At 36.9% G+C, this 26,589-nt stretch overlaps 1 protein-coding gene across 2 annotated transcripts in view; it reads left to right on the top strand.

The window, feature by feature from the left end:
• Nucleotides 1–26,411, top strand: part of LOC109086964 (carboxypeptidase M-like) — a 38,121-nt gene extending 11,710 nt beyond the window's left edge. For both annotated transcript variants that reach the window (XM_042742946.1, XM_042742939.1), the window contains exons 4-9: nucleotides 4,994–5,163; nucleotides 18,489–18,676; nucleotides 19,852–20,022; nucleotides 20,243–20,395; nucleotides 22,569–22,717; nucleotides 25,683–26,411. In XM_042742946.1, the coding sequence (XP_042598880.1) occupies nucleotides 4,994–5,163; nucleotides 18,489–18,676; nucleotides 19,852–20,022; nucleotides 20,243–20,395; nucleotides 22,569–22,717; nucleotides 25,683–25,928 (1,077 nt within the window). In that variant the 3' untranslated portion in view covers nucleotides 25,929–26,411. The remainder of the gene's footprint in view (nucleotides 1–4,993; nucleotides 5,164–18,488; nucleotides 18,677–19,851; nucleotides 20,023–20,242; nucleotides 20,396–22,568; nucleotides 22,718–25,682) is intronic.
• Nucleotides 26,412–26,589: the final 178 nt, after the last annotated feature.

The following is a 26,589-nucleotide window of genomic DNA, read 5'->3' as shown; positions in this document are numbered from 1 at the left end:
CGGGCTACACACACGCCAACTTAAACAAGCAGCCCACGTGCCTCAGTATTCAGAAATAACCCAATAAATATTCTCCTCTGGTTTAGTCATTTCATTCACTAAAGTTTTTACAGGCTTGTCAGTAAATTTAATGTTTTTCAAGACTCACAAAGCCAGATTTTTGACCATCAGTATTCACAATAAGTCTAGTTCAAGTCTGGTCAAGAACTGCCTACTTAGGAAAAGACCATCTGGCTGACATGTAGGGGACCAATCACTGTTCTTTTCGTGGTAGATGTCATTTACAGCAGAAATAACTGCTGTGCAGGGGAAAATACGGAAGAGGCCATGAATTATAAAAAAAATAAAAATTCTGTCCTGTTTTGATAACGACTTAATATTATCTTGTGATCTCTACATAACAAAAGTTTTCTTCTCATTATGACGACTTAATATTTTCTCGATCTCGACATAATGAAAGTTGTTTTCTCGTTATCACGACTTAATTTTCTTGTGATCTCGACATGCAGAACTATTCTAAAATCTTTTAGAGCTGCTTGGATTCAACTCACTTTCAACTGACCTTTTATGTGAAATAAAATTATATATAATTTGTAATTTTTAGTAGTCATGATATGCTGTGACTGATGTCGTGTGCGTTACAAGCTTGAAAAATGTGTGTGTGGTTTCCACAAAGTAATGTAGAAAAGATTACAATACTGTAAAGCATCACTGAATTGAATTAGCCTGTATACTTTACAAATCACAATTCTAATCAATATAGGCTACATTTAATGATTAACAGTAAAGTTTAAAAACGGGGAAAAGAACACATTACAAATAGGCTAGCCTACATCATTGAAGCCCATCCCTACTGTAAATAAACAGAACATCCCCGCTTATTAACTAACAAATAACAATCATGTACCTCAAAGAAGCACAAATAAAGATATAGGTGCAAACAGAATACAGTGACATTTATGACACAGAACGTGGTGGTGAAACTCATGAATCTAGCAAGAACATTACGATACAAAAATAATCATACTGATTCAAGCATTTAACATTTATGAATGAATTAAATGTCAGTAATGAACAATACTGCACAAATTATAGCGATCATGAGGAAGGTCCTTATTGTGTCCCAAACGTGTACAGTAAAGTGGATATACAGTAAACAACACCACGTCAGTTATATTCCGGTCTGTAGTGCCACCTGTTGGCACAGTTGTGTAACTTAGAGAACAACTTTTGTTATGTTGAGATCACGAGAAAATTAAGTCGTTATAACGACAAAACAAGAAAGAAAAAAATTAATAATCCATGGCCTCTTAGGTCTTCTGTAGGAAAAAGTTTTTTTTTTTTTTTTTGTATAGTAGTATTGTGTATAATGTTTTCATATTCACTTGATATAATTAATCTGTTTACAAAATTCATTAAAATATCCAATAATAGGCATTTGCATCTTATTAAATATCTTTTTTAAAGGTTTTCAAGATGCTTAGTTTTGTACGCAGTATCCAGACAGTCAGTCAGCACTCTGAAACAGTTTCATATTTCACAGTCACTTTAAAGAAACTTTTATGCTGTGAAACACTTTCACAGCATAAAAGAATAGATGTCAGGAATCTACAGCGCTCGGCCAGATAAACTCAAAAGAATTTTAGTATGACAGCGAAATCCTAAATTCTTTCTTAAATTATTATATATGGAGATATGGAGAGACACAGAGGAGACAAATTGTTGAATAAAGTCATTATTTTTGTTTTCTTCGCGTACAAAAAATCTTCACGTCGCTTCATAACGTTACGGATGAACCACTGATGGCAGATGGACTATTCTGACGATGCTTTTTATACTTTTCTGGACCTTGACAGTGTTATATACTTGGCAGTTTATGGGACAGTCACAAGGCTCCCTGTTTTCATCCAAAATATCTTAAATTGTGTTCCGAAGACGAACAAAGCTTTTACGGGTTTGGAACGTCATGGGGGTAAGTGATTAATGACAAAATGTTCATTATGGGGTGGAGTATCCCTTTAAGCTGGACCCCCTCTACCATTTCCTCTCTCACAGGTGTTTTGTTTCACTAACAACTGTAAGCTTGGGCTTAAATATATCACCACACAGGTGTAAGGGATCTGTCTGTGCCCTCGCACACATTCTGAAATGTTTTGGGAGTCGATCTAGAGATGTTTAGATGTGAGCATCAGGGCACTGTATGTTTTTCAGGCCTTGTGTTGGGCCCTGTGATGACGTCTGGAGCACTGAGGGGACTGAGGGTGTGCTGTTTGTGTTGCTGTGGGTCTTTTGAAGAGGAAATGTAAACAGTTCTTAGATCTTCTTGTAGTTCACTGTTTTCCCTCACAATAGATAGACACTTTGTAAATGATACAGTAAACAAAAACAAAACCACATCAATAAAGTTTCAGCCACATCAATAAACTTTATAAGATAAATGTAATGACACATCAACATAAAACAATTTGCAGTAATGTAAACTATTTAAAATGTCAAGTACAGTGTTTAAGAACTTCTAAGATGTGTCGATGAGACGTGAAACCAGATTTTACTGTTTCCCGGGAACAGTATTGCTGCTGATGAAGATGTTTGTTTTGAGATGAGTCAGTGAGTGAGTGAGTATGGACACAGGAAGAACTAGAGGACTCAATTTATATTCATCAGTGGTCATTTCAAGCACTTGGTTTACAGAATTTGCTTGGAGATCTTATGGAGCAGGTGTTCTTTTTTTTTTTTTCCTTTTTGTTGTTGTTGTTGTTGTATGGACTATTTTTGGATCCAAATCAGCTGATGAAGGAACTGAAAAGACAACTGTAAAATCATAGCATCCCACAAAGTCCTCAAGTAAAACCATTAAAAAGAGGAAGGAAATTGTCATGTCGGCGGAAATGTGTAAGCAGATATAGTTGACAGAAGTCTAATCAGGGACAGCTGTAAGTCTTTTCCTATCATATGTTTATAATTTTAAAGTTAGAAATCACTCGGACAAAATGAACCTATTTAATATATATATATATATATATATATATATATATATATGTATGTATATATATATATATATATATATATATGTGTATATATATAGGGCTGCACGATATGTGTTAGGGCTGCACGATTAATCATATTTTAATCGCGATAACGATATTCACCTTTCTCGATGAATTAAAAATAATCGTCACAATATTGGCCGGCTTGTTATTTATCCTGAAACATGTTTTTAATTTGGCATTTGCGTTATCTTGCATTGCTAACAAGCCTTCACTAGCGTTCATGCAGATGTGAAGAGCTTTAAGCCCCAAAACAGAGCTTTTCTCCTTTAAGGATACACTTTCTGCCCAGTGTTTTATTTAATTTGTGCAATCTGGCAACCCTGTGCGCGCTCACTGATGGCGGAACAAGCGCTGATGATGATATGAAAACATACGAGTTTAGCGATCTCTGCACAGCGATATTCTGGTTGCATGAAAGTGTTTTTTCACAAGCCATTTGTACTGTTTGTACTGTTCATGTCACTTTTTTTTTTTCTTTGTGGGAGTCTGTTTGTATGACTGCTTGTCATTGTTACTACTCTCTTCTAAAGATGTTATAACACTGATGCGCTGATGTTTGCTGTGGTCTGTCTCAGCTGTCACAGATAACAGTAATCATACATGCTTTTAGATGCAGAGTACAAACTTTCTGGACAGAAAGTTTAACCCACAGCTCTTGTGCACTTGTGCATCATAATCTCATAATCTCAGCTCTCACGGTTTCGCTGTGTGTATGACGTGCACTTTAACCTCATTCAGAGGTTAAAGTCTCACTCAGATATAGTTTATATGAAAAAACATTGTCCTCGGGACAAATGGAGGCCGTCATTTCTCAGAAAGAGTACACGGACATCCACACCAGACTGATACTATCTGTAGTCTCAGAGCTTGCCATGTTGTCTTATGAGCACCTCGGGCTTCAGGTTCTGTGAGTAGTTTCTGGTATGGCTGCTTCTGTAAGATGTGAGTAGCAGTGCAAACTCCCACACCACATCAAAGTGCCTCTGACGGCCTGTGATGTCCAGAAGAGACCACAATGATGTGGCATGAATGATCTATTCAATGTCTTTTCTAGGACAGGAACAGTTCATTTCCTGCTTAAGATTGACACATCTCTATTAAGCATGACAAATACTAAATAAAGAAATACTGATGCAGTTAGTGTGAGTCTTTATTATTTTGTAAGTTTAATGGGCAAGAAAGAAGCTTTTATGAGGAGGTTGTTTTGGTGAATTTTAGTTGGACAGTTAATAAAATTGATAATTTTGACTCCCATGTCCTAACCAGGCATTATTTGAGAGACCAACAAAAATAAGCTATCTCTTCAGTCTTAATCTGTGTTTTGTTCTAAGTAATTGTGGATTGAAAAGGCATTTAGTCAGTTACTTGATTTCAATTTTGTAGGGCAATCTGTGTAACCTGTCCCACAACGGAATCTCATTGTTCCAAAATCCTTTAACACCTACTTTAGCTGTCTGATAAAACATTTGTTCAGAAGTTGTTATTGTGGGGTTTCTCATACCTTTCTTTTTTTTAACTCCCATAAGTCTTTGCAGTTGCTGTGATACTACTTTTACTACTACTACTTTTACTAATTTTATATATATATATATATATATATATTACTAATTTTATATATATATATATATATATATATATATATATATATATATATATATATATATATATATATATATATATATATATATATATATATATTTGTGTGTGTGTTTATTTTTTGATATTTGGTTTACTTTTTTCTTTTTCTCAATTTTTGTGTTTTTGTGTCTTTCCTTTTTATTGAACGTGTGTTTTCATATTGCTTTTATAGTTGTTTAATAAAAGCAAAAAACCATGGCTCCAGTGCTTCTTGCGTCTTTTTTCAAATAAAATACAACACTTTAGAAATAGATTACTTTATTATTATTATTATATTTTGACTGTATTTGTTCCTCTGTGTTCAGGTTGTGGGTCGTGTGTTACTGCTTCAGTTGATCAATTATCTGACCAGCCATTACCTGAGTGATCCGTTGGTGACACGTCTGTTGAACAGCAGTCGTGTGCACATCCTGCCATCCATGAACCCAGACGGCTTTGAGTCATCTGCCCGGGATTGCATGTATACAATAGGCCGGTAAGTGTGAAAGAGATGCTAAAGCTATATGAACAACGGACAGCATACACAAAGTTTAACATTGGCATAATGGTTAAAGTGCCCCTATTATGCCATTTTGAATATTGCCTTTCGTGCAGTGTGTAATGTAGCTGTCTGTAATTGTAAACGATCTGTAAAGTTGTAAAGCCGAAAGTGCGCAATAAATAAAGTTATTGTCTCCAAAAAAAAAAGAAAGAATCAACCCTGAACAGCCTAAACGAGTCGTTGGTAATTTGAATCCCACTTTCGACGGCTACACATCACGGAGTAACACATTTGCATAACCTACGCTGTGGAAGTAAATTCATTTTATTTTCACTTCCAAAAGATGAGGCTGCAGATAATTTCATAGCAGTACAACCCCAATATTTTTTGTGTTCCCGTCATTTTACTGACGACTGCTTCTCTAATCTCGGGGACTCATAAAATGCTTGCTCTCGAAAGATGGCTCAGTATCCAGTTTATTTGGACCAACTGGCATTGAACCACAACCTGTCAGTATGATAAATAATACGTTTATATTTTCTATCAAGTGTTCAAAATATGGAACTATGGTAATGGGTGTATGGAATCACAACAGACTGGGCCATCTGACCAATCAGAGCAGAGCTAGTCTCGCGTAGCCAGACCTTCAGACTGAAGGTCTGGAATAAGTGCTTGTCGTCACAGTTGTAAACACGGCAGCTTTCTTCTTTCGTGAGGGGGTTTGCCGCCACGGTATCTTTGTTTCCAGGCGGAACATTAAAGAGCGCGATGCACATGTCTCGCGGAAATCCTGTAGAATTCATCCAATCCGATGACGACTTCGACACTCCTGAAATGTTTCCACTTTTGTGTGCCATATGCATCAGACGTTCAGCCAATGGTCTGAGGGCGTGACGTCTGAGGCTGAGACTAGAAAGGAGAGGAGGGGTTTAGAGAGACTGAATCTTAGAATTGCTTCAAACAAATCATTTAAGAATCGTTGGAAAATTAGGTGATATTAAATGCATATTTTGAGAAAACAAAATAGTTTTTTGTCCTTGCATGCATGTAAACCTATTGTCGGGGAGACCCTTAAATCCTTAGGAACCTTAAAAATGGCATAATAGCGGCACTGACATAAACGATCACTGAGCCATCAACTTTGTCCTTAATTTGTGTACATATTGCGTATACTGGGATAGTTCACCCAATTATGAAAATGATTTTCCTGGTTTTCCATTCTCTGTACAACACAAAAAGACAAATGCTGAAACATGTACTGGTCACTACTGTTATATGAAAGCCAGCTTGTGATTTTTCTGGTCTTAGACCTACATAGGGTATTGTGGTGTAGATAAGGTATACAGTTTTATTCTGAGTGGATTGCATAGAGTTTTACATTAAGTTAGTACATTGAAAGCAAAATCAGTTTTTCCATAATCACACTTTAACATCCAGATGAGCAAAATCATTTTTTTTTTCTTTGAAAAGCTTAAAGATTAATTTTGCTGCAAGGAATTCAGAACAGTTTATTTCCAACTCTTCACAGACCATTAAACACTAAGACATTTAGAGATACAGAGCACTTTTTCCACAAATCTGAGACATTTAGAGATACAGAGCACTTTTCCCACAAATCATCCAAAACTTTGCTGATTAGCATGATACAAAAGTTGAAAACACACGTCTTATCTGGCATGAGGGATCTTACTCACACATACAGACGCACAAAGATAAACATCCATTATAGCAAACAGAGTGAAACTCAAACCGTGTGACCCACAGACTCCCAAACAGTGTACATAGTTTTCCTGGAGGAAAGGGGTATCATAAGCCTAAAGCAATGGAAAATAACTTCCTTGGTCTGTCGCCACAGCCTGCTGATAAACAAAAATATACGCATGTGGAAAAAATGGTGAAATCTGCAATCAGAAGATATGAAAACCCCGATGTGAACCTCCAAGTTTCATTCATCCCGTGGATGTAACAATGCATCTTTTGATCACACTGTGCCAACCGGATGACAAAATGCCATACAATCACATTGGTCTCTTCTGATTTCATGTTGTCCTTTTTTGTTCAGAGAAACTAGATAATGTAGATGGGTTGTATAGAGGCAAAACATGGAAGTTCCCACTAGGTGATCTCAATCTGTAATCCCTCCATACGATTAGCAATAAAGCAAACTTTATAGCCACCTGAAATGCATATCTAGCAATAGTATAAAACTATCCTGATATTTTTAAATAAGAATTACATGCTAAATATATTTTATAATTGTATATGCATTTTCATGTTTTTTTTTTGTTTTTGTTTTTTTGTGGGAAAGCATATACTGTTGGAAAGACTTGGAAGGGCGTTTTGAACAACTTTTTTACCACCATCACTTACATTCAGCATCAAACGATTTCCTTTTTTTCATCTTCAAAATCAATATTTTGTTTGCCGACAGCTCCGTCATCAGATCCACCATTAAGTGATGTTAAATGATTTGATTAAATATTAGAAATGAATGATGAATTGATGACATCTGAGGTCACTAAAGCCTGAAGGTGTGCATTTAAGGGTTAATTGGCTAAGCTCAAACACTGAAGACAAATAGAGATTAATTGAATAGTTTCATTTCGTTCACGAGTATTTGCTTTTAGCCACTGGCAGGTGTTTAAATTTTAAGAGCGAACAGGGTAGATATCAGCTGTTCTTAATGTTTTCTATGCTGACTTTCTGGTATGTTTAGTGCAGATGCATTGAATTGATATGTTTCCTACAGATCAATTAATGAAGGTGGTTTAAAACTGACAGCAAACTTTTTTTTTTATTGTTTTTAGTAGTAACTGAAACCAAAATAACAGTTCACTTCTTGTCTATGCTGACTTTCTAGTATGTTTAGTGCAGATGCATTGAATTGATATGTATTGTAGTTATTGTGTCGTGAGGCAGTTAATGAGACCCAGCAATCCCAACTTCGAAAACCTATAATGATCCCCTTGAGAAGAACCCCCTTCTTAAAATAAAGGAAAATATCATTGTTCTAAAGCAAATGGTTAATCAAGTTTAGAGCATATTTTTCTCTTCAGTGTCAAAAAAATGTGATCTGAAATTGTACCTTTAAGGATGGAGCAGCTTGTACCCTTAAGGGAACTCATTTTTACCTTATCTGCCTGAAATCTAAAAGTGTATAATGGGTTTTGTAGTTTTTGGTAAAAGGGGAACTTTTTTCCAGTTAGCAAGTTAAAAAGATATACCACAATAGTGACAAGCTGTTCTTAAATGCTCCTGTAGCTCAAGTGGTAGAGCATTGCATTACCAAGCGCAAGGTTGGGGGTTTGATTCCCCGGGAACACCTGATAGGTAAAAATTGATAGCCTGAATGCACTGTAAGTCGCTTTGGGTAAAAGCGTCTGCTAATGCATAAATTAAATGTTTAACTTAAAGGGGTGGTTCATTGCGATTTCACTTTTTTTAACGTCAGTGTGTAATGTTGCTGTTTGAGCATAAACAATATCTGCAAAGTTACGAAGCTGAAAGTTCAATGCAAACAAAGATATCAGATATCGTCTTTTAAAATTCTGGCTGTTTAATCCCTACAAAAACGGCTGGTAGGGACTACAACAAGTTACTTCCCAGGTTCGTGACGTAACAAACCCAGATAAACCCCGTCCTCGGGAAAAGGCAGCAAAGGGGGCGAGGCCATGCTGCACTTCTTTACAGAAGAGGAAGAGAAAACTAGAGGTGCACGTAAAAATCTATTCATATATGAATCGTGATTCTGTCTTCTAATGATTCTAATGGATTCAGAAGTTTCAAAATCAATGTTCTAAAGCAGCAGTTCTTAATACTGTTTCACACGTCCCCATGCTCTGCATCTCTCTCTCTCTCTCTCATTCAGCTCAGCTCCAGCAATGAACTGTTACAATTATACACTTATTTTCACATAGCTATGAGAAGCATTAAACATGGACGCGCGTGCAGTTGCCGTACTGTATTAAATCTTTAATCAGGATGAAACTGTACATTAAAAATAACAGCGTATCTAAAAGTATGAGACAACAACAAACAAAAAAGCCTAGGCCTACCATTAAAAGCCATCCTTGCACAGGTATCCTCTTCAATATCCTCTGCTTTTCAATCAGTTCTGATAGGTGATATTAACAACGCCGTTGTTTACGATACAACCGGAGCACATGCCGCTGAAGTGATGGGTGAGACATTTAGACGCCTACTAGAGGCGGTTTAGCCAATCACAACATACTGGACTAGCTAACCAATCAGAGCCCATCGCCTGTTTCTGAGGGAGGGGCTTCATAAAAGCAGGAAATGATTAGCATGTTTCTCAGAGAAGGGACAGAGCAGTGTGGAATATAGTTAAATTATGAGAAAAATGTGTTTAAAAACGAAGCATTAACACATGTTAGACTGCACCCCATAAACATGATCAAGCCTAGAAAAAAAACAGTGAACCACCCCTTGAAGCATACAGGTTTTTTTTTTTTTTTCACTTTTTTTTTTTTTTTTTTTTTAGTTTATTCTCACTATTACAGAATTGTTTCAGTAAATGTGTTATGTCATGTTCCAAAGCAAATATATTGCATTATAATCTTACTTGATCATTCACGATTTCAAAACAGAATTGAGTCGTATTAAATTTGGTAAATGCCACATTGTTATACTGATCTGTGAGCCACAGAGGCTGTTAGTGAATTGACAAAATTGAGCTCAATATTATACAAAAGAGCAGTCACACAGAGTGAAGTCCAGTTATAACAAATGCCAACCAACAGCACAGCGACTTGGCAACCTGCTACAATTAAGCCACTGTAAGTGTGAATGCACATTTAAAAGGTTGCTGCCTTTATAGGCTCACTAGGTTTTGCAATGGTGGCCGTGTGAGACATGTTCAGTCATATGTCCAACTCAGTAAGCCCCAAAACTTTGGAGACACATCAGACCTCATCCAATACCGTAGAAGCCACATCCTTGAATACAAAACGTCCCGCTCCTGCAGCCTGAGACCACATAAACGTTCCTGAACAGATGGGGTGCAATTGGAAACAGATCTAATCTGGATTTGATGATATGGTGGGTAAACTCAGAGAGAAAGAGTTTGAGCAAAGAGTGGAAGTGAGTTAGGGTGCTACAACAGCAGCTGTGCACATCAGCAATGATGACTATGGTATTTTTACATGCTGCGGTTCACTCTTATTGCTGTGGCTTTTGGTATGAGCTTCCTATTAGGTTTGGCACTCCTGCACGAACCACCACTCGCAACCAACTGAAACAAACAACACAACCTGTCAGCTGCCGCCACTGTCACCTATTTTGATCAAATGGACCTTAACCTATAGCCCCTTTCACACTGCGATTCCGGAAAATACATGGGTAATGTGTCCCGGCAATTGTTCCCAGGTTGCTAGATTTTGCCCCTTTCACACTGCCAGTGATTTCCCGGAACCCGTAAAGGTCCCGTAATGACACATGACATCAGGATGTGACATGTAATGTACGAGTCGAAAATGCTAGGCACGTTAACTTTCACTTAAGCTGGCGAACGATCTCATCTTCAGCGTGGATAGTGAGGAGCTAACTGATCTCTGCTTCATTACAGTTTGCACACATTTTTTCGTAGTGAACGTTCATCAGCCTTCAAAAGACCTGGTAAATGAGTTGCACGATAACGTGCGTCATCACTACGACACACCCTTTACAGCATTGGTTCTGGCTTTTGTTCACACAGAGCTCGTTCCGGGACTGAACCCGGCAATGTTACTAGGTCCCCAACCCGGGATCAATCCCGGGACGTGTTTGCGTTCACACAGAAGATGATCTTGCAATTTTCTGGCAATTTTCCGGGAACAACGTGCAGTGTGAAAGTGTCTTATAACTTTTCACGTGAGGAAGAGAGATGGGAAGCACAAGCAAATGAACCGTTCTGATTCTAGTTCTGAGTATGATTACTTAAAATGGTAATGAAATGCAGTTTTTAGATTTTTATATTATGTTTCTCAAGATTAGTTCATAAAGTTTACCAAGGTTTTTTGTAGCAAAACAGGTCAGATAGTTATGGAAATGATCAACCATTTTGCACAGCCTCAGTTACCAGTTCAGAGTACTTCAAACATTTTTTTTTTTGTCAAGTGCTTCCTCCACTCTGTCCTCCCATGGTGCTGTTAGCTCCTCAAAATATGCCAGCTTGGCTGTTGTGGACCAAAGGTCCATGTCTGACAGGAGTTTTGTAATCGCAATATCTGGGGAAAACACCAGGTTTCCACATTCGTCCTCCAGCTCCGAGCAAAATGCTTCACTGCTCAGAACTGCTTGTGTATTTCGTTGTCATGTAGTGAATTGGAGGTTGGCCTGCTGGTATGAAATGTGTAAAGTGGGAAAATCCTACAGACGTTTGTTGAGAAGCATTTGTGGTAGTTCGCCTCAGTTACAAGACTGATGACAGCTGCTTTAGAACTTTCTCGTCGATTCTCGTCACGTATAATGACCTTGAGTGAAGCTTGTAGCTCATCCTGATAGTATGTGTCTCAGTGTTTCAGGTGCTTGACACAGTGAACAAGTGGGTTCTTTTCCCAGCTGCTGATTCAGGTTCTAAGGTTTGGGTAGGAGATCATAGGTGGCCCTGATGAGAAAGCTCAGCCGAGGTCCCTCCATTTTCCAGATATCACACTAGCTGAGTTTCCTCTTTTCTAGGTTCACCCATTGAAATGGCCTTAGCATGTTGCTCTGCCACCTCATCTCTTCCACCACGAGCTGTCTCTTCTGCCTTGATGTTGCCTTGTCCCATTGATTAGCTTTTGGGATGAGCCCAATGCCAGCTCTCCCATGCTGGACTTGACCAACCACAACCCTGAAATGGAGAGCTGACTTTGCATCATACACGGTGTAGTTGGATTCAATTGGATTCCACTTTCTCCCTGCTGTCACCCGAGGGGCTGCTGTTCGAATAGCAAGATCTTCAGAGTCAGTAATGGTCATAACCACCCTAGCTTTAGTATATGTGAATTATTCGACCAGACTTGTAATGGGTAGTTCCATTTTCCACTCAATCACTGTGGAATTCCGAGCCACTGTGTGCTTATCAACAGCTTGAGTTTTCTGACCTGTGCGCTTATCAACAGCTTGAGTTTCCCTGGCAGCAAGGTCTTATTGATATGATTAAGGAACTTAATGGTATCCTTTTTTTAGTTGTTCAAACTGCCCATTGTCTTTGAATTGTGCATCCTACCTTCAACCCAAACACCTGGTACAGGTATTCCATCAGTATGAAATCTTTAATCTGTGACATGACCTTTAACAATGGAGATGGTTCTACATTTACTGGGGTTGATTTTCATCCTCGCCCATGTGATGTTTTGATGAAGCTTTTCTAGAAGTCTTTTAGTGCAGGGGACTGTTGTTGTAAGTGTTGTTATATCGTCCATAAAGGCTCGTATCGGTGGTAACCACTGACCAAACTGTAGTCGTCCCCCTCCTGCAACCCATCTTGAAGCTCTGATTAAGAGCTCTATTGCCATAGTAAAGGCCAATGGGGAGATGGTGCACCCCACCATGATGCCTACTTCCAGAGATCTCCATGCTGTAGTAAAGCTGGGTGTTGTGAGACAAAATTACAAATCTTGGAAGCAATGTTTTACCAGATTTGTTGTTAATGTATGTCCTCAGGAAAGAATGAGGAACTGATCCAAAGATGTTGTTCAGTTCCTTTGCTTCTTTTTTAGCTGAATTTGATACCATATAACACTTATGTTAAAGGCATCCTGAAAAGCTATGTTATAGCCTTTTGAACAGATTTAATAACCAATGCTAGTTTGACATTTATTACAAAAACATTTTAAGATTAAAAATAAATGTATTTTCCTGCGTTACTTCTGAAGACAAAATGCTTGGCACTGCCAGCCATATCTTTCAATAAAAGATATCTGAAAAAAAAAAAACTTTTCACAAAACAGTCAATTGTGAAATGAGAAGAACAGAGGAAAACTTTGTCGCTCAGACACATCATTAAAAATTAACTTCAGCCATGCATTCTAATGCTCAAACCTTTTAGAAAGCTATGCAAAGTTTTTACATCCCCTGACAGAACAATGTCTAAGTTTGAGGGTCTTATTCGAGATCTTTATCCAACAGCCGTATTGCAATTTTTTTTGCATTGTAGTAACCTATACATTTATATATGCATTTAAATCATATTCCAGATTACTGCAGACTCCATCATACTCTGCCATAGCAAGTCTTCATCATGTATTTCTCGTAAACCCATACCTTTGATTTGTCTGTGCGCCAAGTCTGCGAAGAAAAAATATATACACCACTTCACAAGTGGTGAGTCACTGTTTCCTTTGAAAAGTTGAGACAAAAATACACATTCTGATCACCATGTAAATGGCCTGAAACATACTATATGCAAAGCACTTGAGTTTATACTTTTGGAGACAATAAGTCATCACATTTATTCCTGTGATGGCAAAGCCATTAATCCAGTCTTCAGTGTCACATGATCCTTCAGAGATGATTCTAATGTGCCAATCTGGTCCCAAAGTACCTTTTCTTTATCAATATTAATAGTTTTAGAAAACTAAAAACAGGGCTGCTTTGTATATGAACGTTTCTTGTGGAGGACATATATGTGTGTATATACAGTATGTATATATATATATATATATATATATATATATATATATATATATATATATATATATATATATGTATATATATATATATATATATATAGCCCTCAAAAAAGTTAAATAGTTTACTAAATAAAGTCATCCATGGCATCTAATACAGTAGATTGCTTGGGTAATCTCTGTTGTTAGTCTGTGGAAAAAAAACTAACAAAACAAACAAAAAAAAACAACCTTAGCTCTTTGCAGATATGACTTACAGACCGTATTATCATGTTGTCATCCTTTAGATTGAGAGGAAATGTTTTTCTCAAAGGACAAATTGACAGGAAACAGCAATTCTGATTAATTCCTTTGGGAAGTGCTTGTGTATTTCGTTGTCATGTAGTGAATTGGAGGTTGGCCTGCTGGTATGAAACTCTGAGACAGAGACGCTGTTGTACTGTGACTATATTTGGTAGCTAATGAAATCCAATCTGTTGTCAGATTTATGTTGAATATGGCAGTACTTTGACCTTCCAAATTAAGAAAAGACAACTTTTAAGGTTTTAGATTTAGATGGTTAGGACGATCAAACGATCCACAGACATTTTGCCCTGGCTTTCCTCATTTTCTCACTGCGGAAAAGACGCAAACGCACACGAATGGTCAATTTGTCATTGGCGCAAATCAAACTCATCTGAGGTTTCAACAAAAGTACTATAATTTGATGCGGGAAGCACAGCTGGACTGCAGGAATTCTTCCTCAGGCTAAGTTCGACAGTATGCAGCAGAACGCAGCCACTACATCTTGTTTCCATCTTTTACATCTCTCATACACCGTACACAGAGAGTATTGTTCTTTAAAGGGCAACATGCATTTTCTGCCTCATTTTAATGTACTACAGGGATAATTATAACTAATCTAGGTCGACTTCCTAAACAGTGTAAACACCACGACTCTGTGGTGCTTTGAAAACTACTCTAAAAAACATTTGTGTTTGTTAGAGCAGTCTGATATGTCAAGCTCTGGCTCTGAACAATGGCAGACAAGGAAGGGTGGGTGGAATGAGGATCTGGAAATGCTATACTGGCTTACTACTTACTGAGTCCTACACAGTATATACAGTGTCCTGCACTTTTTTTAAAAACCTGTTAAGAGAAATAGTAATTATTATTGTAGAACGGATGTCTCAAACCTCATCACACTGCATGCAATGGTGTAAAGTTTTCATCTCGGAAATCTAAAGCATTATTTTGTCTTTTTTTTTTAACCAATTTATCTTGTATTTGTATTTTATGTAAATTTTTAACTTTGGGATGAAAAACTTGTATCCCTGAATGTACACAAACGTAATTATTAATAACAAATTATTTTAAACTCCTCGAGTCGAATGGATGATTTTGATACTTTTTACGGTTTTGTTTTGTCATATTTGGAATTTGACAGCCGTAGTTCCCATTCACTTCAAGATTTGGAACAACAAGATTCAATAAACAGTTACATAATTTTTGGTTAGCTATTCCTTTAAGGATCAGTGAAACACTCCAGAAATATTTCCATTTTCACAGCCACAAAGCACAACATAAACACTATTAAAAGTCTTTCACTCAGAGATTAATGGCTCTCACCAATGCAGACGCCTTGGGACAGCCCTGATACTCCTCCAAATTATACTGACAGACCCTGAGTGCAGGCTGATGAAGATTTTATGGCTGCATGTGTGCATGCTTAGAAATCTAACTGTGTGGCAAAGAATGTGTGAGTGTGTAAAATTGCACTGATTTCTAGTTTCAGAATCCTGAAAACACCATGATAGATCAACTCCAAGCTGCCATTACATATAAACAGTGATTGAAGGAAAGTAAACCCTATTGGGTTTACCTCCTTTATCACTCTATATATCTCAGATGGAGCAATGTGTCTTTTTAGACTGACCCAGGATGAGTTACCCTAACAAAATCCTGAGCTTGTAAAAGAGAAATTGCCAACATTGGTCACAGGTTCAGAAAATAGACAAGAAAGAGCCTGCAGCGATCCGTTCTGCCCCATCAAACTAACAGCTCACCACTAATGGAAACCTCAAGAGCTCTTTTAGACAAATAGTTAATAGAGCCGAAAGCTGCTAATCAACCATTTTTATGCCCGCATCTGTTTCACGTCACATCGATCAACTTAAGCATCCACCGTGATTTAGATTTGAGGGTCTTAAGAGAGGAATCAGGTGTCTGGATGAGGCCAGCAATCAACGAAAGAAAACAACCCAAGGCCAATCCGTTCCAGAGACACAAGAGAATCTGAGTGGATTTATGTGGTGCTTAATCTGTTTTCAGAAATCTTTCAAACAAGTTGAAGAGCTCCAATATTTGTGAGAGAACCTGGCATAAACAAGCTTGTCTCTGCCATTGAAGATGAGAGTGCAGGCCAGCTTTTAAATACTTTTATTATTATTATTATTATTATTATTATTATTATATTGTGAAAGCAGCTCTGTGTTTGAACATCAGTGAAATGTGGCACACACACACATCCTGTTTATTGCGCCTGGGTTGGTTTTATATGTGTTTTGATGTTGACCACCCAGTGAGACTTGACTATTGAACCTCAAAACCTTTGTACAAAACCCAACCAAAACAAGTAAACCTGTTTGTTTGTTTTAATCCATTGTCATTGGCCTCTAAGCTGCATTAGACTATGACGTTGTGTAACTCTTAATTTGGTTTGCTGTTTTTCACAATGGACCTTGTACAATACAATGTAAACTTTTTATATATGAGAGGGTTTTTTGTTATATATATAGACACAAGTTGTAAAAGGTGTAAAATTAATATTGTATGTATATATTTTTATTTTCATGTTTTTTTTTATATATAGCAATATTGATATTTCAGCATGTGTTCCTGCATCCAGACGTGCTGGTTTAGCTCATTTGCTGCATTTGTTGACCGAAAGAGGCTGTAAAAGCACTTCAAAGCATTGCAACAGTAAGCAGATAGGAATCCCTGAGGGATACACTTCTGTATGGCATAGAGCGAGTGCTCCGTGTTCGGGATTAAGAAGGATCGCTCCACCCGACGGCGTCATAGCGAACACACTAATCCACCCACACAAATTTAGACCTGTAAGCGTGAGCTAATGCGAACGGCTGTCACCGGCCTGTTAGTTTGCTAGTTAACTTTTTGATGTTCTTCATCCTTTAAGATTTTGGTGTCAGCACAGATTCAGGCAGCAAAAGTATCACGTTATTTTTTTGCGAATGTGTGAAAGAAACAGGCATGTAATGGGGTACTGAAAGTAGAGTCAGCATCACTAAACAGTGTTTCTGTTTTCTATTAATTAATAAAAAAAAAGAGCTTGTTTAATTGTGAGGGGTCTTAAAGAAATGCTAGTGAAAAAAATACAATTCTGACAGTTTTGGGGTTGTCATCATAAGCCCACATTGTGTTTTGTTCCCTGTTGATGACTGTAGATTAGAATGATTTGTTTGTAATGAGCAGGCCACTTCAAACAATTGAATGCATGTCATTCACAAAGCTCAACACATCCCATAGCCCTCGTATGTTACTTATGAAATGTTTGCTAATTTCCATTCTATCAATGTAACACATTTTACTCCTAAAGTAGCATTGAAAATGTCAGAACAAGATCTGTGTGGTCATGCTAATGAGAAGTTTAACAGTTCAAAGAGTTTACAAAGTTAGATTTTGCTTAACGTGCATTGTTCTGTTTGAAAGTGAACCTTCTTCCCAGTCTGTGGTTCTAAATGCTCTGGACTAGGTTTTCATTAAGGTTATCTCTATATTTTGCTTTCGTTTAACTTCCCTTCCAAATACAACTGCTTGCAAAAATTTTTTTTTTTGCTAATTCCAAGTGGGTTTTCATGTGTCTTCACAGAGTAGAGAATTGAGTCTGGCCCCACCACCATGAAGCCCAGATCAGTGGAGTTGGGTTGCAAAAAGTTGGAAAATTTCCAGTAAATTTTGGAAATATTCTAGAAATTTTGGAAACTTTTCAGGATTTTTTGGAATATTCCAGGGATTTTTGGAAAGTTTCCGGAAATTTACCAGATATTTTCCACCCCTTTACAACCCTAGTGGAATACTGCAGTGATGTTTGTCCTTCATGTTCTTAGCCAGGAGGCCAGCTCTAGGAAGATTCCTGCTTTTTCCAATCTTCCATTATATTAATGTAGGCTACATGCTTCCGTCAACCCTTAATGTAGCAGAATTTTTTTTATATTTTATTTTTATTTTCTCTGAACTCTTCCCCAGATCTGTCTCGACACAATCCTGTCTCTGAGCTCTACAGGCAGTTCTTTTGAACCCAGGGCTTGTTTTTGCTGTGATATGCATTTTCAACTGTTAGACCTTTAATTGAGCTGTGTGTGCCTTTCCAAATCATACACATTCAATTGAATTTGCCAGAGGGTAACTCCACTCAAAATGTAGTAGCATCTACAAGTGATATGAATGCTCCCGAGCTAAATTTCAAGTGTCCCAGAAAAGGGTATGAATACTTGTGCAATTTAATTATTTACAAAAGGCAGTTTAATATAAGGAAAGGCACTGTACGTACAATTGTATAGCAACATTTGTGTACAATTAAAGTATATAAAGTGAATTAACTTGAAACTTGAAATGAGCCAGAATGAAGGTAATGTTCTCAATTATTTCCAAAAAGCTAATTTATTGAGCCTTTTTTTCTGTAAGTAACTGGTTTCCCACCCGCAGGTATAATAAGAACGGGGTGGACCTGAATCGCAATTTTCCGGACGCATTTGAGGGGAATTCTGAGAGGGAAAGGGAGAAGGAGGTCAGGGCCGTGATGGACTGGCTAAAGACAGAAAGTTTTGTCCTTTCGGCCAATCTCCACGGAGGAGCGGTGGTGGCCAGCTATCCCTACGACAACAGCAATGGAGGTCAGTTGCTAATGAAACCATAGCAGTAGCTTTCCCATTTTTTTATTTTTATTTTGATGTTATGTTAACCCTGTAAAGCTTACTTGTATTTGATATGGAAATTGTAAGGCTTTTAAATGTTCAACATCATGAAAATGTTACTGAAACTTATACACAATGTACTGTAGCTTATGCTTTGTTATTTGATTTAGAATTTTTTTTTCTCTTTTTTCTTTAGTAACTAAAAGGTCTCTTCTAAATAACTGTAAAAGTGTCCCACCTTTAGGTGTTGGTTCATGTGCCTTTTTTCCTGTGAAATCTCAGTGATTTTTATTAAGTAAATGCAATAATAACTTGAAAGAATGTAAGAATTGTTATGTTTGAAGATGAACACTTAGCAACTTATGCTTATTTGATTATCCGGACATTTTTTATATATATATATACATATATGTATGTATGTATGTATGTATATATATCTGTATATGTATGTATGTATATATATGTATATGTATGTATGTATGTATGTGTATATATGTATATGTATGTATGTATGTGTATATGTATATGTAAGCATATAAAATAATTAATGAACACATCAATGTATATATGTATGTATGTATGTATGTATGAATTAATGAATATGAATATATATATATATATATACACACACACACACGCACTTATTTCTCTGGCGCATATGGTCTGTGTGGTAAATGATTCATAAAAAGGCTGATGTATGGAATATGAATATTTGTTGTCAACAAACACATGCAACCCGTTTTAAAATGTATTTGTAAATTAAGTTGCATTTGATAAACTTCACATCAGGTATTTATATTAATTATTATTACAATGTAATTACTTTTTCACAATAGCCTTTCATATGCTATGCTTTACAGGGTTGAAGGCATAAATCCATTTCTGAAAGCAGAACGTTTTAATATTATTATTATTCTGAAAAGCAAGTAAAATGATTGTTTGCTGTAACATTATTATGGACAGTTATAGTCTTTTCAAGTTAATGAAGGTATTGTGCCTTACAAAAAGCATAAAAATGTTGGTTACACTTTATTTTAAGGTGTCCTTGTCCTAAAATAAAGTGTTACCAAAAAGTTTTAACATGACTGTCTTGATGATGAATCTGTTGGACTTTTTTCAAGTCCAGCATCGTAATGCCATTGACTTTGATTCAGGAAGCGAGCTGCAGGGAGGCCATAGCATCTCCCCCGACGACGACGTGTTTGTCCAACTGGCAAAGACCTACTCCTACAGCCACAGAGATATGCACAATGGAAACATCTGTTACGATTCACAGGACTTCACCAACGGCATCACTAACGGATATCACTGGTATCCTCTACCAGGTAAAAGTGTTGTAAGCATCAGTTTAATAATTGTTCATGACAGTGTGCCTGCAAACATAGCTAATATATGTAGTAATTGTAACGATTACATTTGTTGTAACATGATTGTAAAGTATGGAAAATTTTATTAATTTAATGAGACTTGAGACGTTCAGATTATTTGTTGCTGCGTTAGTACCAATTAATAGTTACGTACTAGTTTCATGTGTCGTTCTCTTAGGTGGAATGCAAGACTACAACTATGTGTGGGCACAGTGTTTAGAGCTCACACTGGAAATCTCTTGCTGCAAGTTTCCTCCAGAGGCGCAGCTTCCTGGCTTATGGGAGGCCAACAAACCCGCACTACTGGCTTACATACAGCAAGTACACCTAGGTAAATACAACGAGCAATGGTAAATGTGATTATAGCAGCATTAATAAGTAGTCCTATTTATTACTGATAGTGATTTGGAGTCCATGGAGACGGTAGGTGGTTTCAGGTTTACCTGTAAAATGTGCCATCAACACTTAAATGACAACAGAATTTTTTTTTAATTATTATTATTATTTTTATATGGTACTAAAAAAAAATACTTAACTAATTGAAATTATGAAATATATAGAAATGTAAAAACAAACAACAAATTTTGATTTTGTTTTTTAGTTTTGTTTTGTTCCAGCCTGGCACATAATTTGAACAGCTCGATTCGAGTTAGTTTCTGGGTTTGATGAAGGCCCACCTTCCGAAAAACTAAATGTGTTGTGATTGGTTAGCTGTCCCAATGCGTTGTGATTGGCGAACAGCTTTGGCGGTGTTTCAGTACTGGCTCGCCCCTTGCCAAAGCAGCAAGTTCGGTCTTGCCGTATCAATTTGAGCTGGATTCAGACCCCGAGAAAATTGAGAATCGCGCAGAACCTTTGCATGCACGGATATTGAAAGACATATTATAGTGGTAACATTATTGTTGTTAATCACGTTTTAGATAATAACTCAACAACCACTTAACAATAAATCAATTTACAAATAAGATGTCAACAACCACTTAACAAAATTACCATTAACAAACAAAATGTACCCTTTCGTTGTAACTATGTAAGTGCAACGGAAATATGTATTACTGTATGTTTATTGTTCTTTAATTCTAGCATATAACATGAATTGCAGTGGAATGGTTATACACAATACCACGGAAAACAAACGAGCCGTTCGTTGTAGTTCTTGAAACTTTGTCGATTTTTTTTCAAAAAGTGAAAAAGCATAATAGGTCCCCTTGAATAAATTTGAAAAATCATAATAAACAACCATAAAAAAAAACTATGTTTTAACAATTATATAAATAAAAATGTTTGGCTCTCTAATCAAATATTTAAATATATTCACTGAAATGAAGGCATAAAATATTAACAGTTGATTTAATCAAATAGAAATGTACCTTGTTTTTGGCTAACATGTTTCTGCACAACAAATGTTTGTTAAACTTAATACAAGGAAAACAGTGATAATAAATATTATTAATATTATTACTACTACTGCTGCTACTTTTACTGTTCAGTGGTAATGTATTTGTGTCAGAGTTTATTAGTTTAATTGATAAATTTGGGTTAAGACCTTTGAGTTTCTGTGTGTTTATGAAATGCTGATAGTTGTATAAAATGAAATGGTAAAATTCTGATGAAATGAACTAGTTAGAGCAGCTTTGTAAATTAAGTTCATGGGTAGCATCTCATATAGCGAGACGGCAGGTGCTAAACACACAACTAGCATCAGGCGCACTTAAGTATGTGCGGCAGACAACCATGGTGCTCATTCACATATAGCTATGCAGATTTCACATTAAAATAGCAGTGGTGAAGAGTCTATATCTTGACTTAAGTTATACATTATAGAAATTACACATTATCCAAAATCTGTGACATTGTGTTACACTGTAAATGCCATGGCTGGAAAGTGTCTGTTTTCTGTATTGCATAAATCCAAAAATTAGGGCGAATGGATTATTGTGGCACAATAAGCGTATCCGGTTACAGTCACAATTAAATTGCATAAACACACCGTACCAACCCTGACCTTCAGCAACAGGATAGTCTCACAGCGTCGAAGGGACAAAGGCACTGTCCACACCCAGCACTGACACAACTGTCACTGTAATCCATCCGCAAGCAAACAGCAGGATGTTAAGCCAACACCGCGTTGCCACACCTTGTAAACAACTGGGCGAGAGACTAACTAGAGCAGCTAGCGTCCTCACAGAGACCACTAAATTGTTTACAGACAAGTTACGTTTGACCTTTTAATATGGACCGTGCACCTTTAAAAGTCCACTGACATATGACAGTGACTTGCCGGCGTAGCAATGCCTTATTAGATGGAGGTCATGCAGGTTTATGCAAAACACTGTAGAAAAGCAAGACAACATATTTTCCTTTTTTATATAGTGTTCCCTGTGATTGTGTGCATGTTCTGATATTAGGTGGCTGCTTACTGAAAAGAGGCTACCCCAAATAGGAGGAAAGTAACCTTCTTATTAAAAAGTCAAGTCTAAGATTGATTGGTTGATTTTGCACAGGGGTGAAAGGAGTAGTGATGGACTCGTACGGGAAGCCTGTCCAAAACGCCGTAGTGGAGGTAGCAGGGAGAAGAAACCTTTGTCCCTTCAGGACGGATCGTAACGGGGAATACTACAGACTATTGCTGCCCGGCAACTACACCATCACAGTAAGCTCAGTTCCTCTCGTGAGGAATTTCATAGCTGCTCTAAGTGTTGAGTCGTCATTGATTTCAACGGTGTGATTTACTCACTTAACATTTTTCCACAATAGTATCACAAAATTACTGTATATTTAGAAAAAAGAGCGATAAGTCATTGTTTTAAAGGCCTAGTTGAACTGTAAGTGTTGGTCTTCTCTGAGTCAGTCATAAGTCAACTCACACTGACAGTAACAAGGCAGCTTAAGAATGCAGTGCTTTGGGGTTTGAATCCACCAGGGATTTAGTCAGCAAATACTGACGGACAGTAGACACCACATAAGCGGGCTGTTTTCATGTGCCTCAGTCCAGGAAATACGGATCATTGAAGATAAATTAATTGTTTAACTGTAAAGTTGGGGCCAAAGGCTTCATTCACTCAGACTAAATAAAAGGTTTATCTTGTAAAAAATTATCAGCCGTTAGAAAAAACAGGAAATTCCCAGAGTAAGGCATGGATAAATAGAAATGTGATCGAAGCATTATTGTAAAGTAGTATCAGAAAGGTCAATGTATGTTTGTTAACCAGATTGCATTATTTTATGTATTTATTTGTTGTAGTGGTCATCTGGGATGAAAACTAGCGATCCTAAAACTGCACATTTTGAGAAAGTTGTGGAGTATAATATTAGTTTCATTCACACGTGAAGTCAGAGGGTATGGAAGCATATGGGTAGCGAAATGTAATTTGCAAAATAAATATACATTTCCCCATTAAAATCAACATTTACCCAAAAATTAAAACAAAAATTCAAAAATAAAAATAAAAATTCACATTTCCTAAAATAATTTACATTTGAAATTTCACACACAAAAACACAATAACAACAAATTAAAAACACATTTTAACACTTTGTTACAAAATTAAATTGTATTACCCAAATTGATTAAATATGTTTAACATGTCCAAGCAAAAACTGTAGCAAAACTACAATTTAAATGTTTTTTTTCCTAAATGTATTTAGACTTTATGGGTAGGAAACTCGAGATAACATTATCAAAATGCAGTGTGAATTTCAAAATGCATTCTGAGTAAAAGGGTAGCAACATGGTGATTTAAATGTCTTATTTTTATTAAATGCACTGACACTTAAGACGTTTGATTTGCATTTTCATTAGTCAATGTGATTTGCATTGAAAATGCGATTCCAATGTGGACGAAATGCATTCCATGCCCCCCTACCTGTCAATCATTATATCAAGGCGGGCCTCGGCAACAGGATTCACAATCGGTCAATATGCACCATTAACCCCAATTGATACACATAAGCAAACAGACATTTTTACCTATTTGCCACCATACATTTTTTGTTCTCCTATAAAACATTGCATGCCCCCAAGCATTGCGCACGCTGAGTGACGCAGTTGATTAAATCAATTTTAACGTTACACTTATTTACCTCCTTACATTATATTTTGTTCCTCTGTTTTGATCGTAATATAGCACGTGTTGTGTGGCACCTCCTAAACGTCACACTGCACACGCCTGCCACAAGAGCTCTCACTGTTTACAGCCACGTCTAGATCTGACTGGTGAAGCGGTAGTAGTTTTTTCTGTACAGTCACGGGCATCAAACAGACTGAGTGATCTTAAGGCATGCGTTATGCTTAGGTGCCACAGGACGTGCTCTCTATTATGGGTTAGAAGAGAGGAAGACAACACCGTCCGGTGTAGCCACAAGGTGGCAAATTATTGTAGAACTGCACCTTCTGTTTGCTTATGTGCATCAATTGGAGTGTAAAACAGTGAGATGTTGAGAAAAGCGTTTGGTTAATGGTGAATATACACAAAATGTACATTCAAAAGTCTTAATTTAAAGAAAATCAAATACAAACACACTACATTTTTCAACAGCTCGGAATGCATTTTCAAATCCACATTGACTTTACATTATCGCGGGATATTTAATGAGAATGCAATTCAAACGTCTTAGGTGATTTAAATGCATTGACACTTACACTGCATTTTGCAACAATTATCTCACTGTAGCATGATGAAAATGCATTCCCAATTTGATATGTTAAACATCTAATCAATTTGGGTAATACAATTTTGCAACTTATAAAGTGTTAAAATGTTTTTAATTTACACAATGTAGGAAATGCCAAATGTAAATTATATAAATGAAATTTCATTTTGCACTAAATGTTGCGCACATGTATGGGAAAATAAAGAAAGAAATACATTGCCATTTTGCTACCCATATGCTTTCATAAGAGGGCGCCTTTGTGCTTAAGGTTCAGAAGCAAGAGTCATAGAAGTGTGAAAAAGGCCTTGCGCTATTGCTGGAGCTCAGCAAATGTAGATGGAATTATGTTTAACAATGAAACATGAGGGAAGGAAATGATGATAGGGACAGTATGTGGCTATGAATTATGTGTATAGCAGATGGTCAGTATGTATGTGGCCTGACTTTCGTGCTGCCCAAAAGTCTAAATTACAAACCTCCATTCCATTAACCAAACATAATTACATTTTCTTGGATTAAGCTCCATCAAGGCCTTCCCTAGCCACAGGTGAGTTTGATCAGGGTTGTAGCTAATTTCAAGGGCCAATGTTGCTTTTATTCTACATACTTACCTCAGCACTGTGCATTCACAGCTTCTACTCTAACACACAAGTTAAAGTCTTTACATGGGACACACATACAATGGAAACCCTGCAAGCATTACACATACACACAAAAAAAATCTGACTCGCAGAGGTACAAATTCAATTGCATCATAAACTTATTACACAACAGATGGGGACACTACCTGCAGCCAATCATGTAGACCTGTCAGTGGTCTTCTGTCTCCTGCTGTTCACAAAAATTGTATTAGTCGTGCCAGTAAAGACATTAAATAACAGCAAAAATTAAACCTAAACAATTACTACATCTTACAAAACAGATATTAAATAACAGCTTCATTTACATCTGCTCCATTTCTCCAGGTGACATACCCAGGACACAAGACCCTCACGCAGACCATTCAAGTGCCATATGGTCCAGATGCATTCTCTGCCCTCACACACAACTTCTTCCTTCAAGAGAGTGACTATAGCTCAAAAGCAACACAACTACCCCAGTCCTGCACCACCCCGAATCTGGGAATCCCAGAGAGCGACAGTGCCACCCTGCTGCCCAGTGTGTTCACTACACTTACCTTATTACTCCTCCAAAGACTGCTGCTGTCCTGAGGGAGAAAAGACTCTTTTAAACATCAAGGACATGCTCATTTTATATTTTCCTGCACAACTTATCTTTCAACCTTTTGTACAAAATCATGACAATATATGTACAATTGTCAAGTTTCAACATTTGGAGCATTTCAAGAATATCTACAACCCACCGTAGTCGTGCTGACAGTTTTTAGAGCCGTTACCAATTCTTTGACCAAAAACCTCAAGAGCATAACATTGAGTTTCAAACTCCCTATGTTTCACTTAGTTTTATAATGTTGTCTATTTTTTTAAACATGCCTATTTTCAATTGTGAAAGATAACGTTATACTGATGAATGAAGGCTATAAAAGTTGAAGGCTGTGTGCATGTGAACAGTTATATAACATACACATTTTAATTGTTGGAGTCTGTTAGTAGTCTTGACTTGTTTGCTTTTGCAGATACTGTGTCAAGCTAATTACCTTAACCTCATGTGTACATATACACAGTCTCTCTTCACATCTGTAAAACTAAAAAAAAAACAAAAAAAAAACACAGCGCGCTCTACACCACTCACTCACACTCAAAAAAAAAACTGACAGTGCCTTCAATAAACATATCAAACACAGGATCTGCTGTCTTCTTTTTCACAAGTCGCATGCTTTATGCATATTTAAAATATGCCATGCAGTTTACA

Source organism: Cyprinus carpio, chromosome A4 (genome assembly GCF_018340385.1).
Source record: "Cyprinus carpio isolate SPL01 chromosome A4, ASM1834038v1, whole genome shotgun sequence".
Taxonomy (NCBI): Eukaryota; Metazoa; Chordata; class Actinopteri; order Cypriniformes; family Cyprinidae; genus Cyprinus; species Cyprinus carpio.
The sequence above is the reverse complement of the archived record's forward strand: the minus strand, read 5'-3'. Positions and strand labels throughout refer to the sequence as shown.